The sequence below is a fragment of the Crocodylus porosus genome, unplaced genomic scaffold (assembly GCF_001723895.1).
Source record: "Crocodylus porosus isolate Cpor-Errol unplaced genomic scaffold, CroPor_comp1, whole genome shotgun sequence".
In the NCBI taxonomy this organism is placed as follows: domain Eukaryota; kingdom Metazoa; phylum Chordata; order Crocodylia; family Crocodylidae; genus Crocodylus; species Crocodylus porosus.
Window position 1 is genome coordinate 10,768,913 of NW_017728913.1, and position 14,779 is coordinate 10,783,691.

The 14,779-nt window shown below is 37.5% G+C and overlaps 1 protein-coding gene across 3 annotated transcripts in view; it reads right to left on the reverse strand.

The window, feature by feature from the left end:
• FBXW7 (F-box and WD repeat domain containing 7) overlaps positions 1 to 14,779 on the reverse strand; it is a 255,063-nt gene that overhangs the window by 34,454 nt on the left and 205,830 nt on the right. For 2 of the 3 annotated variants that reach the window (XM_019534476.1, XM_019534478.1), the window contains one exon: positions 1,264 to 1,346. In XM_019534476.1, coding sequence (XP_019390021.1) covers positions 1,264 to 1,346 — 83 coding nt within the window. Of the gene's footprint in view, positions 1 to 1,263; positions 1,347 to 4,048; positions 4,472 to 14,779 lie in introns of those variants that run through there. The other variant, XM_019534477.1, reaches the window with a different exon arrangement.

Here is a 14,779-nt window from a genome sequence, read left to right on the forward strand (position 1 = left end):
TCAAACTTTATGCCTTTGGCAGTGATAGCATTCTGAATATTTTTATTCTATTAATGCTTATCCATCAGCTATTCCAGGAAGCAGGACAGGTAAAACAATCATCTGAAAAAAAAATTAGCTGCATTTGGATGAACTGCATAGCTTACTGAATTTCTTTTGTGGGAACCAAGAACTCTGTGCAGAGGGGGATTGCTACTGGTAGAGGAAGCATGTTGGCAGAATGATTTTAAAAAACTGGGAGAAAAATGTATCAACTGCAGCAAGATCTTGAAGTCTGAACAATTGTGTCTCCTCTCACCAAGGTCTGGTCTACCTTTTTTTATGCCATGTTTAGAAATCCATGGACTAGGTATGTAACAGGTTTCTTTCACATTTCCTTAGATTTTCACTCATTATTCAGCCAGTCTCTTAAAAGGAAAGAAGTTACATTTTAAAGATACATCTGTGGTTGATTTCATAGCACTGACATCCCAACCCAATTTTAAGTGGTAAGCAGCTTGCCTGCAGTAGACTGATTTTTATTACAGCAAGGAAGTTTTACAGTGGTGTAAATTCCAAAATGATGGAATGCAGCAGGACATCAGAGGACCATTGTTATGGCAACTACAATACATACAGGAGTTATAATGTATGCGTCCAGGGCCCTATTCTACCATCATTACTCATGCTGTGCAGTGCTTATTCTGTAAGGAGTCTCAGTGAAATAACTGGAATCATTTGTGCAATGAAGTAGCATTCAACACCAAGAAGGGAGCAGAACAGGTCGCTTAATAATTTCATATTTTAGGTAGCAAGTATGTATGTGTTACTTGCTGAGGACCAGATGGTCTGTACTGCCTACATATATTTCCGTTCTAGTATTCCAGTTGCCATAGCAAAGTGATACTTTTAATCATATTTTGTAATAGCTGGTGTTTTCTTCTTATCATAATGTCCCTTTTAAAACCTGACTGATTTCACACTTATTCCGTAGGAGGTGTTGAGGTCTCTGGAAGTCCCTAAATAGACTGGCATATATTAAGAATTAAATGAAAATCTTAACACAGAAGCAGCACAACTTTATCTACTCTCTTAAAACTCTTCAGCTCCCATAGTTTTAACCACCTGAAATGCAAACTAATATTGTTATCACTACCCATTCCCTTGTCCAGTGTTAATTTTTGAGAGGACCCCTGATTCAGGCTGAGAAGCTGGAAAGACTGCTGGAAAGACTGATGTAAATAACAAATCATGACCAGATGATATAGTATTACATTTACTTACCTTGTGTACTCTGAGACTTTGCAGGGTTTCTTTCCCAGAGAGAAAGAACGAACCTCGGAGCCATGGTCCAACTTTCTCTTCATCTGCAAGACAGAGGCAGGGAAACAGGGATAAATAATAACAAGATTGCAGTTTCAATTACATCACCATCATGAGTCATGCAGGTAATACTTAAAATTAATAGTTTTTTCCTTTTAACATCAATACTCAGTTTTAGTAAGGTGTTTCCATTAAAGTTTCTGACTGCAATAATAAAACAAAGCAGTACTTACTAATAAAGTACCTTTTATACAAATGATGTATAGTATCATTACTACTGTGGACTTGGGTAACTAAAACTATTATCTTACTACCGGTTTCAAAGTTTCAATTAAAAAAATGCACATAAAATGTATTTACAGAATTAGTCTTTGTATATTCTTTACAAAACAAAATACTTCTCCTATTATTCTACTTCCATAACTATTATAACAAAGGGTTAAATGTTGGGTAGCCCCCCTGCATTGAACACCAAATGTATATTTTAGTATTTTAAAACAAAAAGCTAAAGAAAAAAAACCCAAAGACTTATCTTAACATTTTTAATTTAACGTTTCAAATATTTATGAAACTGCAGTAAAACTGACAAAGATGACACCAACATTTTTCCAAAAGGGGTAAAGATGAAAAAGAAATTTAATCCTGAATGTCACCCACAATTAGATATGATCAAAAAACAAATAATAAGCAGGGCAACTATTAAAAGGAAAAAGGAAAATCAAGTCCGCAAAAATTACCAAGGAGACTGAAACCAGTGAAAGTCAGATTCATCCTGCCAGACAAGTACAGATTACTCTGTGCATATGCTGGTAATCTTAAACCACAAATTTTTGAACTCAGCTAAAAATCATTTTATGTTAAATGAAGGTTTGTTTGTTTGTTTTTTTTAAAGATAAGGTAGGGAAAATGTTTTAGCTATTAATAGTACTATTGGCTGCAGAATGCAAAAACTACTTGTGCAACAAAATTCAAACTTTAAATTTGTCAATGATTTTATTTCTTCAATTTCATGTTAGGATATATGGTTTTAGGTTAATACAATGTTAAATAGTTTTAGGTTTTCTAAAAATGTAATCTTTGTGCTTAGATTTAACCATTTATTGTACCAGTCTACCTGCCTCAAATGAGCTGGATTTGCAAAAGCTTTAACATACACAGAAACATGTTGTTTTCCATATAGTTAGATATTTATATATCATTTTAAAACAAGTCACTGAAAAGTTTAATTTTGATCCATGAACAAGCACAAAAAAAAGGTTTACTAAGGTTACCCATTCTGTTTTTACCAAAGGGGAAAAGAGGAAGGAAAGGGGGAACCATGCACAGCAAAAAGCTTGCTTTATAGCTAACCTTGTTTTCTTGCCCATGCCTCACACGGGGCAACACAGCAGGTCACCATGCAAACATTAAACAGAAGTCTCCCCCCACCTCAAACAAAACAGAAAACAACCCTGCTAATATCACTCCACCCCAAAAAAAGAGGAGAAAAAAAAATCCACACTGTTCTAAGCATCACAGACTAATGGAGACCATCTTTTATCATTGTACAGGAGAAAGCCAGCAAAAACCCACTGGAAGCATAAATCTAATTTATTTTGCTATATCATCAAGGAGGAAACTCATGGTAGGGATCTGAAGGAAGGCTTTTCATAATAATGCAAGTTTTTAATTTGAGTTAAACATTAAACGTATTTTCCTGAGAGAATATCATTGCACCAATGACTATGTACCTTTTCTAGTTCCCTCTCTCAAAAGAGAGGGAGATTTACTTTTTCAAAAGCGCAAATTGTTACATATAAGAAATGTAATGCCAACAATAGCATAACCAGATATATTCCCATATATATTCATTTATTCTTCCACCGATGAAGAGACCATCTAAAGCAACATGCAGTCCTGTATTTATCTTATCATGACTTGGCCAAATTTTTGTTTTCTCAATTACCATAGGAAACTTTTGCATCTATTCCAATCAGGTCTAACATATCCGGGCTTCAAGCATCTCAGAAAATACCTAGCAAATATGCTGACAAAATTGTCATGTAGCACGCTAAAATAAAACTTTGTTTCCAGCAGAGTGTTCTAGTGTCAAATTTAGATTTTAAGAAGATATTTATGCAACTAAAACCTTACATCAGAAATCAAGTAAACATTCCTATGAAATATTTTCCTGTAAATATGAATCATGGAGTCTTTAGACACTGTTGATTTATTGAAATAACTGGTCTTGCAGTGAAAAAAAAAATCAACTGTATTCTGCATCGTTACCAGGAACAACACTAAGCAGTACCAAAGTCTTCCATAGCATACTGCATTTACATGCATTTATCAACCATATGTTACTCTTATAGTGCATGCATGTTAAGTAACATTCAAAATCAAATAAAGCCCGAGTGATATGGAACAAGGAAAGAAGATCCCCGGAAAAAAACACTATATACATAAAATGCTTTCCTGTTAATGTGCAGCTGAGCTGCATTTCAAGAGTGAAGCAGTTTATTTGACTGCAAATTCTCAGATTAAGATATATTACTTCTTTGGATGCCTAAAATGAAAGGCTTTTGCATCTCATTTAGTCATTTCATTATTTGCCTTCATTCATCGTATAGAGCAGAATGTCAGGCATCCAGCCACCCACCAAAAAAGAGGATACTGCAGCCATCTCTGATGATACAGATTTTTTTCTTCATCGACACACACACGCACACAAGCAAAAGAGGAGAAAAAATCCCAACAGATTACTTACTTTGTAAAAAATCATTTTTAAAGTGCCGTAGAACCCCATGTTTTCAGTATTTTTCCCCTTCAGCGATTCTGTGCCCCCGTGCGTCCGACTGCTTGGTAGTCTCTGACAATATAAACCTTTTTCAGGTAGGTATGTCACAGACTCTAATGTGGACATGCTCGGGCACGTCAGAAAAGGAAGATTAGGCAGCAGAACCAGCAGCAAAACTCCACCGTAAAGGCAAATGAAGCTCAGTAGCAAGCCGCTTCCTAGGACACGCATACATACATGCAGCTTGACGGAGTAGAACTTGAGGGAATAATGAGAGAGAGGGGGACGATTATTGGAGGAGACTCTGCCCTGTCAAAGCCTTGACTGAACCGATTCCTCCCTTCGCAGCAGAGGGATCAGATTACATCTTCCCTCGCTTGCAGAATGGTGCAGTCCAAGCTTCAGCAATGCAGGCTGCACATCAATTATATGGTGCTCAGCTCCAGGGAGCCTGTAAGCACAGAGCAGAGGAAGGACTTTGGCAGGAAATTAAATAGCCCCGTACCTATAGCCCCCTCCAACCCACTGGCTTTTTCCTTAAAAAAACAAGCAGTGTTTTATTTTTTCAAAGTACACTTGTAGGCTGATGAAATATTGCTAAAATCTACATATATACCTATATATACATACCTATATATACATATATACACACACACACGTTATTTTTACACACACACACACACGCACGCACACATTATATATAAAGGTTTTACAATATTCCAATAGTATGTGCGTGTGTATATATATCTCAGTACTACTATTATAGTGTGTGTGTGCGCGCACGCGTGCATGTGCATGTACATACACACACACACGCACACACACACACACACACACACACACACACAGATAGTAGTACTATATGTACTACTGGAATACTGCTAAAACCTTTATACACACAGATACATACTACTACTGTATAGTATATTTTATATATATTTTCCAGCGGAACATACTTCAGAATTTTCTAGCTGGAACAACCGCAAAAGACCCCTGCTCAACTCTACTCATTACAGTTTCACTGTAGCCCTTGGCAAGCTGACTGGACCTTTACATTAGTGCATTCAATGGCCCCAAATTAGTACTTAAAAAGTGAAGTTAATGTTAAAATAATTGGAAAATATACTCCCTCTTTACCAGCAAAGAGGTTTAAAATGCCTCCCGGTTGCTGAACAGTAACAGCAACTGGTTTGTCAAATCAGAAAATTATGTAACATAGATTGAAAACATGAATATGTTACATAGGGGTTAATCTGTAAAATTCAAGAAATGTGTCTAGGTTTCCCAGGGAATGCAATTCTCCTGACGCACTGTATATTCTGTGCTTTCTCCTCCTACCCTCCCTCCTTCAAAATCTCTCTATTTTAAAAGGAGGTTTAAGGCTATACCCCCCTCCCAAAAAAACCAAAACAAAACAACCAACCCCTAACATTAGAAGATCCATATTTCCTCTGCTTTTGTTTGCCCACCCCACAGCCATGCATACTTCTCAAGTGTTTTTTCTTACACTATAGTAGAACCTGAAGAAAAACTAAGAGTACACCTCCCACATTTTCCCCCAAAAGATGTTTTTAGTTCTTCCAGATCATGAGAAACATCAGTTTCTATGGCTATAAAGAGGAACCGATCAATTAATCAGGGTTAAAAAATGTGCTGGTTGCCAAGCTCACTATAAAATGTTAGTGGTGCAGTGCAGAGTGTTTTAGGACAGTGCTCAGGGAGAATCTGACATTTACGTAACAAAAATTGCCATTTACTGGGTCAGACCATCGTGCCCAGTGTCCTGCATCTCACAGTGCAGAATGGATGCGGCAAGGGGGTATGAACAGATATGACCAGGAGTTTTTCCACAGTTTCTCTCCTACTTGCAGTCTCTAGCAGTTAAAGTCCAGGAAGTTCTGATACAGAGGCTGTACCCCTAACTCCCATGCTCAATACCTACTGATAATCATTTCCTCCAAGAATTTGTCCAATCCCTTTTTGATGCTGGTGAAACTATCAGCTTCCAACATCTTGTGGCAATGAGTTCCACACTTTAATTACAGGCTGTGTGAAAAAGAACTTTCTTTTGTTATTTTTAACCTAACTTCCTACTAGAACTGGAAAGGGTGGGTGCAGGACATGTCACTGGGATTCTCCAAAGGGAACAGTGCCTTGCCCTTGCTTGGAATTTTGATCCATCATATCAGTTAGCATTTATGAGGGCTGATAAATGTAGGAGTTTGCTCCAAAATTGGCTGCTAAGGGCTCCTATACACATTCAAGGAGGTTTCTCCAACACACTATAATTACAGCGCATTGGAGAAGACTCAATTAATTGACTCTGGTGGAATGTGGTAATTAATTACTGCACTCCAGCAGACTCCAGCATCACGCGCATCAGCGTCTCCATGCTGAAAAATGGTGACAGGGCACTTTAAACTAAAATTTGTTCAATGAGCTTGAGTTCAAAGTGCCCTGCCACCATTTTTCTGCATGGGGATGCTGATACATGTGATGCTCTGGATGTTTTAATTAGCATGGCTCTTGGAGCTGCACTAATTAAAGCGACCCCTCTCCCCAACCTCCCAGAGCACATCTATAAACACCCTAAGCTTCCATCTTCTTAAAGTTTGCAGCCCTCTTCCATATCACACTAAAATTCTGCTTTTGTGCATTATAAGAGTCACAGTGTCAGAACATTCCTTGGTTACTGTCCATAAACTATTAATTATATGGTCCCCATTGCTGCAGTATCTAAATGCCTCTGGAGAATTTACTGATTTATCCTCAATGTATCCTTCTTAAGCAGAATAATACTTTTCCCATTTTTCAGATGGAAACAGAGAATCAGATGACTTGCCCCAATGGCACAGAAGTCGTCAGTGGCAGAACAGGAGATCAACAAATCAAAGCAAGACATATCTGACATGGATTCCCAAGACAGGAGCTTTCTCTTGCAATCCCATGAGTCAAGGTCAAAGACAATAACAAAAAACCTTTGAGCTACAGGCTGAAACATCTAACAAAGTGTAACTTAGAAAATATACATTCACTGAACCTCTCAGAAAAGAACTTAAAGGAAGAACCTATCCATGGAAAATAGCAGTGTCTAACCAAAGGGAGACAAAGCAGCCATGAGATGATTCATTATTCCAGATAGCAAACTAAGCTGGATATGGTCTTTTTCACATTGGAAACATACAGATTTTTCCTCAGGCCCACAGCAGTAAATATCTCAACCTCCTGAATGCTTTTTGAAAGTGATTGTGGTATGGACATGATAACGTCTGCTCTCAACCTATGGGCCTCCTTTTCAATGAATGTGAATCCTTGCAAGAACCAAGACAGACAAGCAGTAATCCTGTCCTACGGACAGAAAACTCTACAAAGTAGATTCCAGCTTCTTCAGAACACCTTGTTATAAATTTTGTTTACATTTGAAAAATAGCTGCAGATCATCCTAAGTACAGGGGCTTTAAAGTACTCACCAGGCATTCCTATTTAGTACCGCTGGAGCTGAAGAAGAGCAGTACAAAGGACATTCTACGGTAAATAATGGAGGCACATCTTTAAAGAGGTGGGGGAAAAAAAAAACTCATCCCAACTCTATCAACATATTTCTCATTCAACTTGGTATCTCAACCTTTTTGTTTTCTTATGTAATGTATTATTCAGATAATAGCACTCAAAGTATAATAAGCACTTTGCAGACTCTGTAGAAGGCAGCATAACCATTATACCAAAGCATACACATACAGACTCTTAACACAGCTGTGGTTTCTAGACATGGCTTCTCCATTTCTCTGACCAATAAGCACTTTGAGTCCCCAAGGAAGCTTTACTTCTTTTACTGACTCTCACTGAAAGTGGCTTTTCTGATCACTGTAAGGTCTGCCCATCAAATCTTGGAATTTATGCCATTATCCATTAAGCCTCAGTGCTGTATATTTTATGAGAACAAAACGGTTCAGCGTTGACGTTATACTTTAGATGTGAACAAAGCTGCACATCTCAGGAGACTGTTACTCTCCTCCTACTCTAATACATCTCAGGAGAAGCAGCTGTGGGAGTGGGAAGGGTAAATACACCCACTATATTGGGTGTACATAGGGAATTTAGGTTCTCTGCTAAAGAAATAACCAGTTACAGAAAAAAAAGTTAACACAAACTGTCAGGATAAGAAGGAAGTCAAAGATACCATCTCTATGCAGACTTAAAAAATTCCTAATGGAGTAATTTAGAACCAAGGATTTACATGTACATCAGCAAACCTGCTTGAGGTAAGTAAGGTGTGTGTACATAAGCATGTGTGTTCGCATGTGTCTGTACTTTTAGCTGTCAGAAGAAATTTACAGGAATCAACATGGAAAAGCCAGTATCCCTAACAAAGCGGACAAAATAAACTTTATGGTGGACGTACATGCACATTTTGAACAAAATGACATGTGGTCCTAGGTGATGCAGTCAGGTAACCAAGAGTTTTCTTAGAGGTTACTGTGAAGGAACATGGTACCATTTTCTTTTCCATTTTATTCTCTTGTAAATTTTTCCTTATTATTCTCCCTGCTTAATGACCACCAGATACTCTTTTACAATTAAAAACCCCCAGACATATCTGTTAATTTCTTTACTTTAATCATGACCCTCATATTAACTCAATGAATCAACATTTGCCAGCAATGACCACACTGCAGAAACTTAGTATATCTCAGGTATTGTTTACATTAAATATAAGACATTCTGCTTCCTGTTCTAATTACAGGGAAAGTTATGTACTGGCAGATGATAACACTTCAATGGTGTCTGTATGTCTGGAAGGCTATTCCCCTTGTCCTTTGGGCTGGAAAAATGTTCTGTAATTGAGCTTTGGTGTGGGTCTCATCTGCCGAAATTAACATTTTTCCCCAATACTTTTCAACTTGCCAGGTCCTCGTTCTGTATGAATACCCAGGCAAGTTTCTAGCGATGTACTCTTACATTAACTTTTCTTTGTTTTCTGCATAGCGCTAAAACAAATCCAGTTTTCCAGAATTGGTTTTCACCAATAAGACATTAGTAGAAATTTGTATTTTCTTTCAATCTCTAAGTCATTTTAGGGTTTGCTGCTTCTGTTAGTTTTTCAGACAGCAGCAGATGGAAACTGACAAGACTGCAAAATATTGAACAGCAGTGAAACTAGTTAGGAGTGTGCGAGTTTTACTCTGCTGCTCTTCCAAATTAGCACTAGTCATAGTCAAGGGACAACCCTACTTCCCAGCTGTGGTAGGTAGTGGGAAAGGGGTAGAAGAGACAGTGCATATAAAGTGCCTATCCGTATCTCTACCTTGCTATACAGTAATCTGGAAAAACATCACCAGGATTACAGTCTAAAATGAATTTTTATTCTGAGGAACAGATAATCTTCCTTCCACAGAATTAGCATACTTGCTATGTTACAACAGACTGCAGTTTATTGAAAAACAGTTCTCAAACTTTCTACAGGAGAGAAAAATCCAATAAATTCCTTATACATTTTATATGTATTCAATATCAGCAGATTTTATCTGAGTAGATAACTTTTAAGTGTCTTTTAAAAAACACTTATAACTTACAATTCACAACATATGGGAAAAATTCTATAACATAATTCCAGTGGACACAAAACAAATCTGATTTTCCAGTCAGTAATGCCAACTCTCCTAATTAATAAAAATTCACAATGTCCAATCCTTTTCCTGTTGGCAACATTTCTAGCACCTTTAACAGTTTGTCATGTGGCATTCTGTAATTAAGACTGTCTATTACTTCTAATGAAAGACTAGATTGAATTACACAAATCACCCGCAGAGCTGTATAATCCCCAGAAGGACAGAGATTACAGTAAAACATACCAAAGAAACATCCCATTTCTCATTGCAGGAACATTTCTGAGTAGCGAGACTCTAGGATGGTCTCATTATAGAACTATATAATCAACATCTAAGCACTTGTGGTATATACTTAAATGCAAAATTTAAATTTCAGTGCAAGAAACAAGGTGTATATTAAGTTCATGTTGCACACCTATGTCCAGTGTAGATACAGCTGTGCACTGTAGCTGTGGTACAGTGGTGAGCTTGCTGGCCTCCTGGACCTAAAGTTGTGGGTTCAAGACTCCAGCTGTGGTGGCAAGAGCTCCCTCCATTTTCAGGCAGATAACATAGCTAGGTTTCAAAAAGGGACTGGATAAATTCATGGATGATATGCCCATTAATGGCTATTGAACAGAATGGTTGGAGAGGTTTTCTCTGGCATCTTTGAAACGATAATGGTGAATACCAAGGAGGGTACTGAATAGGAGATGGACCACTCTAGAAATAGCCAGTTCAGTGCGTATGTTCATTGGCGTATGTATAAAAGAGGAATTAAGAACAATAATGGTGTGGTGTAAGTAGGAATTTTTGATAAGTGTGTTACGCAGAACACCAAAACATCACCATAGTGTGTACTCTACACATTTAAACAGTGTAACTATTTAAGAAATACTTACAGATTATTTTTAAATGGGAGTAATTTCCACATTGTTCTGTACACAGAGCCAAGTGCCTCAGTGAAGGTAGGCCAGATCAACTGTGAAGACTTCAAAATGGAAGCAGCTGAGGAACTTGGGGGGTGGCTCTGAGCCACCTTTTTTCTTCTCCATTTTAGGGCCACTTTAGGGGCTGAAACTGGCTCTTTCTGATTTAATCCACTTAGCACAGCTACAGCAATTAGTACGGCACCATTTCTATCCCTGACTTCACCCCCCCCCCCCCACAAATCTTCAGTCAAAATTGGCTACTCTTTTAAGACCGTTTTCCCAATGCTCTGCACTGGTTTGGGCAAGAACCTGGCTGAATCTAACTATACAGATATGAAGAGGAAGAGAAAAATCTCTCTAATGAAATTAAAAACCTTTTAAAAAAGAGACTTAGGATGCCTCCTTCTGTAAAGGAAAAATGCCTCATTATTGTTAAGTCAGATCTCTTAGGACGCATTGTGTCTACTAACCAGTCACTCACTGGAATGCCAGAATTGCTGCATTCCTAATGGGTAAAAGTTCCTGTTTCTACCTAGACAGAATTGCGACTGTAAACTTACTAATTCAACTATTTATTATGGAACATCTTGCATGTCGAGTCAGAGTAATTGTGAGAAAAAATTCTTCATCTGAGTGGAAGGCAAGACATGATTTTTTTTTTTTTGACACAAATCAATTTGGAAAAAAAAAAAGGGAAGCTGTTTGAAGTTAGTCTAGCATTCCTAAACTCTGAGTAAGCCTCAGAAGAGATGAATTAATGGGAAGAGAGCAAGCCAGTGGTTTAAAAGTACACAATAAATGCAGTTTACCACATGGATAGCATCACTCTGGAATTTTGTATCCTTTATATATCATAACAACGGCTAGCAGAAAAGGCTAAAAGGTATGAGTTTCTCTATTACTTAAAAACGGGTGACTTAAGACAGATATAAGAGTAGATTGCTCCCTGGAATACATTTTTAGATAGAGAAATTTAAGTTACCTATACATAATTTTTGCAATAGGTTCAAGTAAAAGATTATTTTTAGATATATTAACTGAAAAGATACAGGAAGAAATTAGAGTTGAAGATCAAATTTCTGTAAGGAAAAAAACCCCTTACAACTGCTAGGTCAGTTTTCTTGACTTAAAATTAAACACAAAAAGTCAGCAGGGAGATGAATGAACACTAGTATTATATAGAAACACTTATTGGTTGCATTTCTGCCTATTTAAATGGATATATAGGTTTGGCGTGAGTTAGGAGAAAAAGCAAACAACAAATTTATCCTGAAGTAAACATGAAAGCACAGGGCAATTAATTATACCAAGCCATTTAAAGGTAATGTACCAGGAATGTAGAACGTGTAATTTGTAAAATAACAATTTGTTTTCTAATCACATGACAGAACTCCTCCTCTGCAAACCTCTTCTCTTGTCCCTGTTGTTGAAATGAACTTAAATGAAGGTAAGGAGCTGAATTACTAGTGCATAGCTTACAAAGTGCAAAGGAACTGAAGCAAAGGCTCCATTATAAAATCATGTCTCCAGCTATTTAGTGGCCCATGTAGAAAGTAAAAGCCAACTACTTACAACTAGAGATGTTACTTAGGTGAAGCAGTAGGGAACTGTGCTTTAGGTTCTCTTTACTGCTAAGAAAAAGGTGCATTTAGAGGAACTAATACACTTTACTTATCCAAGTCTAAAACGGTAGGGGAAATAAAGTAACGTAGTTTTACTGAAGTTAAATTAAGCAAGGCACAACAGACAAGGTGACCTTACCTAGCTACCACATGGTAAAATTACAGGAAACTTGTCTTCAGTGAACTGTGCATTCGTCATCTCACCATAAAGCAAGATAACAACAAAAAAGCACCAGTATGAGGACAAAGCCTTAGATATTGACTATCTTGAAGTCTCTCCCCACTGATGGCATAGGCAGGTCACTGCATACAGATTTTCTGAGGTAATGGGGAAAAACCTGTACAATTTAAAAAATAGCATATATACCATATAATAAGACTATATCACAGCACACATACATAAGGAGCAGAATTAAGACTGCAAACAATCTTAATATTCATCTTTTATTTCCTGATTCAAGTGCTTCTCTGTGCAACCTTAACATTTTTATATAGACGTGTTGCTTTGTTTCCTCATAGTCCACTATCTGCTCTGATAGTTTCGCCATATTTAACTCCTGCCAAAAAAGCAATAAACTAGACATTGCCAAAACAGACATACCTTACAAAATGTTCATTGAACAAAGAAGGTCTCCACTGGTGTCCTGCCTATTTCATTGTACCTCTATTACATTTAAGCTTGTTCTATTAACCTTCATTTATTATATTAAACAATATATTATAGAAGTGATTCTACATATAGATTCATTAATAGCTGCGTTAATCACCCAAACTGCACACTGAATGATGTTATGTTTCTGTGAAAGATGCAACGCACAGTGGAAGTCCTGCTGAAGACCATCCCCATTCAGGACTTGCTTTCCTGACTGATGAGTACAACAGAAATCCCACAGTATAGAATCTGGTTGTATCCAGAGCCTTAACCTTGAGTCCCCCTCCTGGTTTAGTAGCTGAACCTCTGGTCAAAGCAGGATTCTTGGGGGAAGCTGAGCACCACCCTTCAATTCTCCTCCTAATGTGTTCTAATTTACAAATAGCCAGAACAACTCCCCAGATACCCAGCGCCATCCTTTAAAGAATAATGCCATAGGGCATTGTATTTGGGTCTTGCCTTTAGCCTAACACCTTTGGATTTCTCTGCCTCATGGAGGAAGTATGTTATACAAAAATCAACAGCCACCTGGGGATACCTTCTTAGATTATCTTTATGTTACATGTCTGCATGCTTATTAGGACAGAGCAGCAAAGCATGCATAAAACACCCCAGAACAACCTTTTGCTGTAAGAACAGAGGTTTTCTGTCTTGCTTTAGACAAAGAGGCTGATTGTAATATAAACTACAGCACTGGAGTGTACTAATACATAGCACAATATACTTACACAGCATCTGTTTTACCTGCCTCCTTTTTTCCTCTGTTAATGCATGCATAGAGTACAGTAAGGAGGAGAGAAAGAATTTATTTCTCTTCCATATGCCTGTGATCCTTCCTGATTTATTGCCATGACAACCTTCCCCTCTGCAAGACTGGAGGAATAACCTACAACAGAGTTAGGTTTCTTGCCCTGAGCATGCTCTCTGGACCCTCAGGAGACAACTCCAAACCTTTACACAGCAGAAAGGAATGCCAAGCATGCTGGGGTCATACCAAACCCTTTGAAGCCTCTCTCACCCACTGTCATTAACCTTATGCTGTGCAATTTCATATCACCAGGGTCTGCAATTGGAGCTGGCAAGCTAGTGAACCTGTTCAACCTAAATGAGTTCTTCCATGAACAGGTGCCTTGAGTCTAGAAACCATCCGACACTTCCCCACCTATACCAAGAAAGCAACACTGTAAAAAAGGGCAAGTTTTTCAGTCTAGAATGAAAGCCTAGAATTGTCAATTGATTTCTGCATTGAATTTAGCATTCAGTCAGACTAGAAACAAAACTTAGAATGAATATTGAAAATATTCTAAGAAAATGAGAAACATCTTACAAAATGGTCTATGTTAAGATATTATTCCAGATTTCAGAAGAAAGTTTAAAAAAGTTGTACTTAATGTCTGAAGACTACAGGGGATAAATTGCTATGGGTCAACAGATTTTCATAGTCATCCATGCACAGAGAACCCATTTTCACCAGTTAAAAGCGATGCTCTCTTTATCCAATTAAAATATTTATACTTTGACGTAAATCTCTCAAAAGGCTGCATATTGCAGTCTTTGTGTGTGCATTACATATTTAACCACTTACCCAGTAACCTCCAACAACTTGCCAGTTGAAACTATGGTTTCCCTAAATCAACTACATTTATTGTGGAGTAAACTGTAAGTGAAGTAATTAAAACATCTGTTTTCTGAAACCCATTATTTTTTTCTGAGACAAGATGGAATTAAAGATTTCAGTCATGTTTGGTTTACTGTTTATCTAGCTTGTAACCAACGAAATCAGGTGACAAATGTAAGTTAGTAAGTCTGTAATGTTGTAGAGCCTTTTTTTTTTTTCCCTAAATCCAATTAGGAAAGTGAATCTAGCCATTCATATGGACTAATTTTTCAACCTCTCTCCCCTCCCT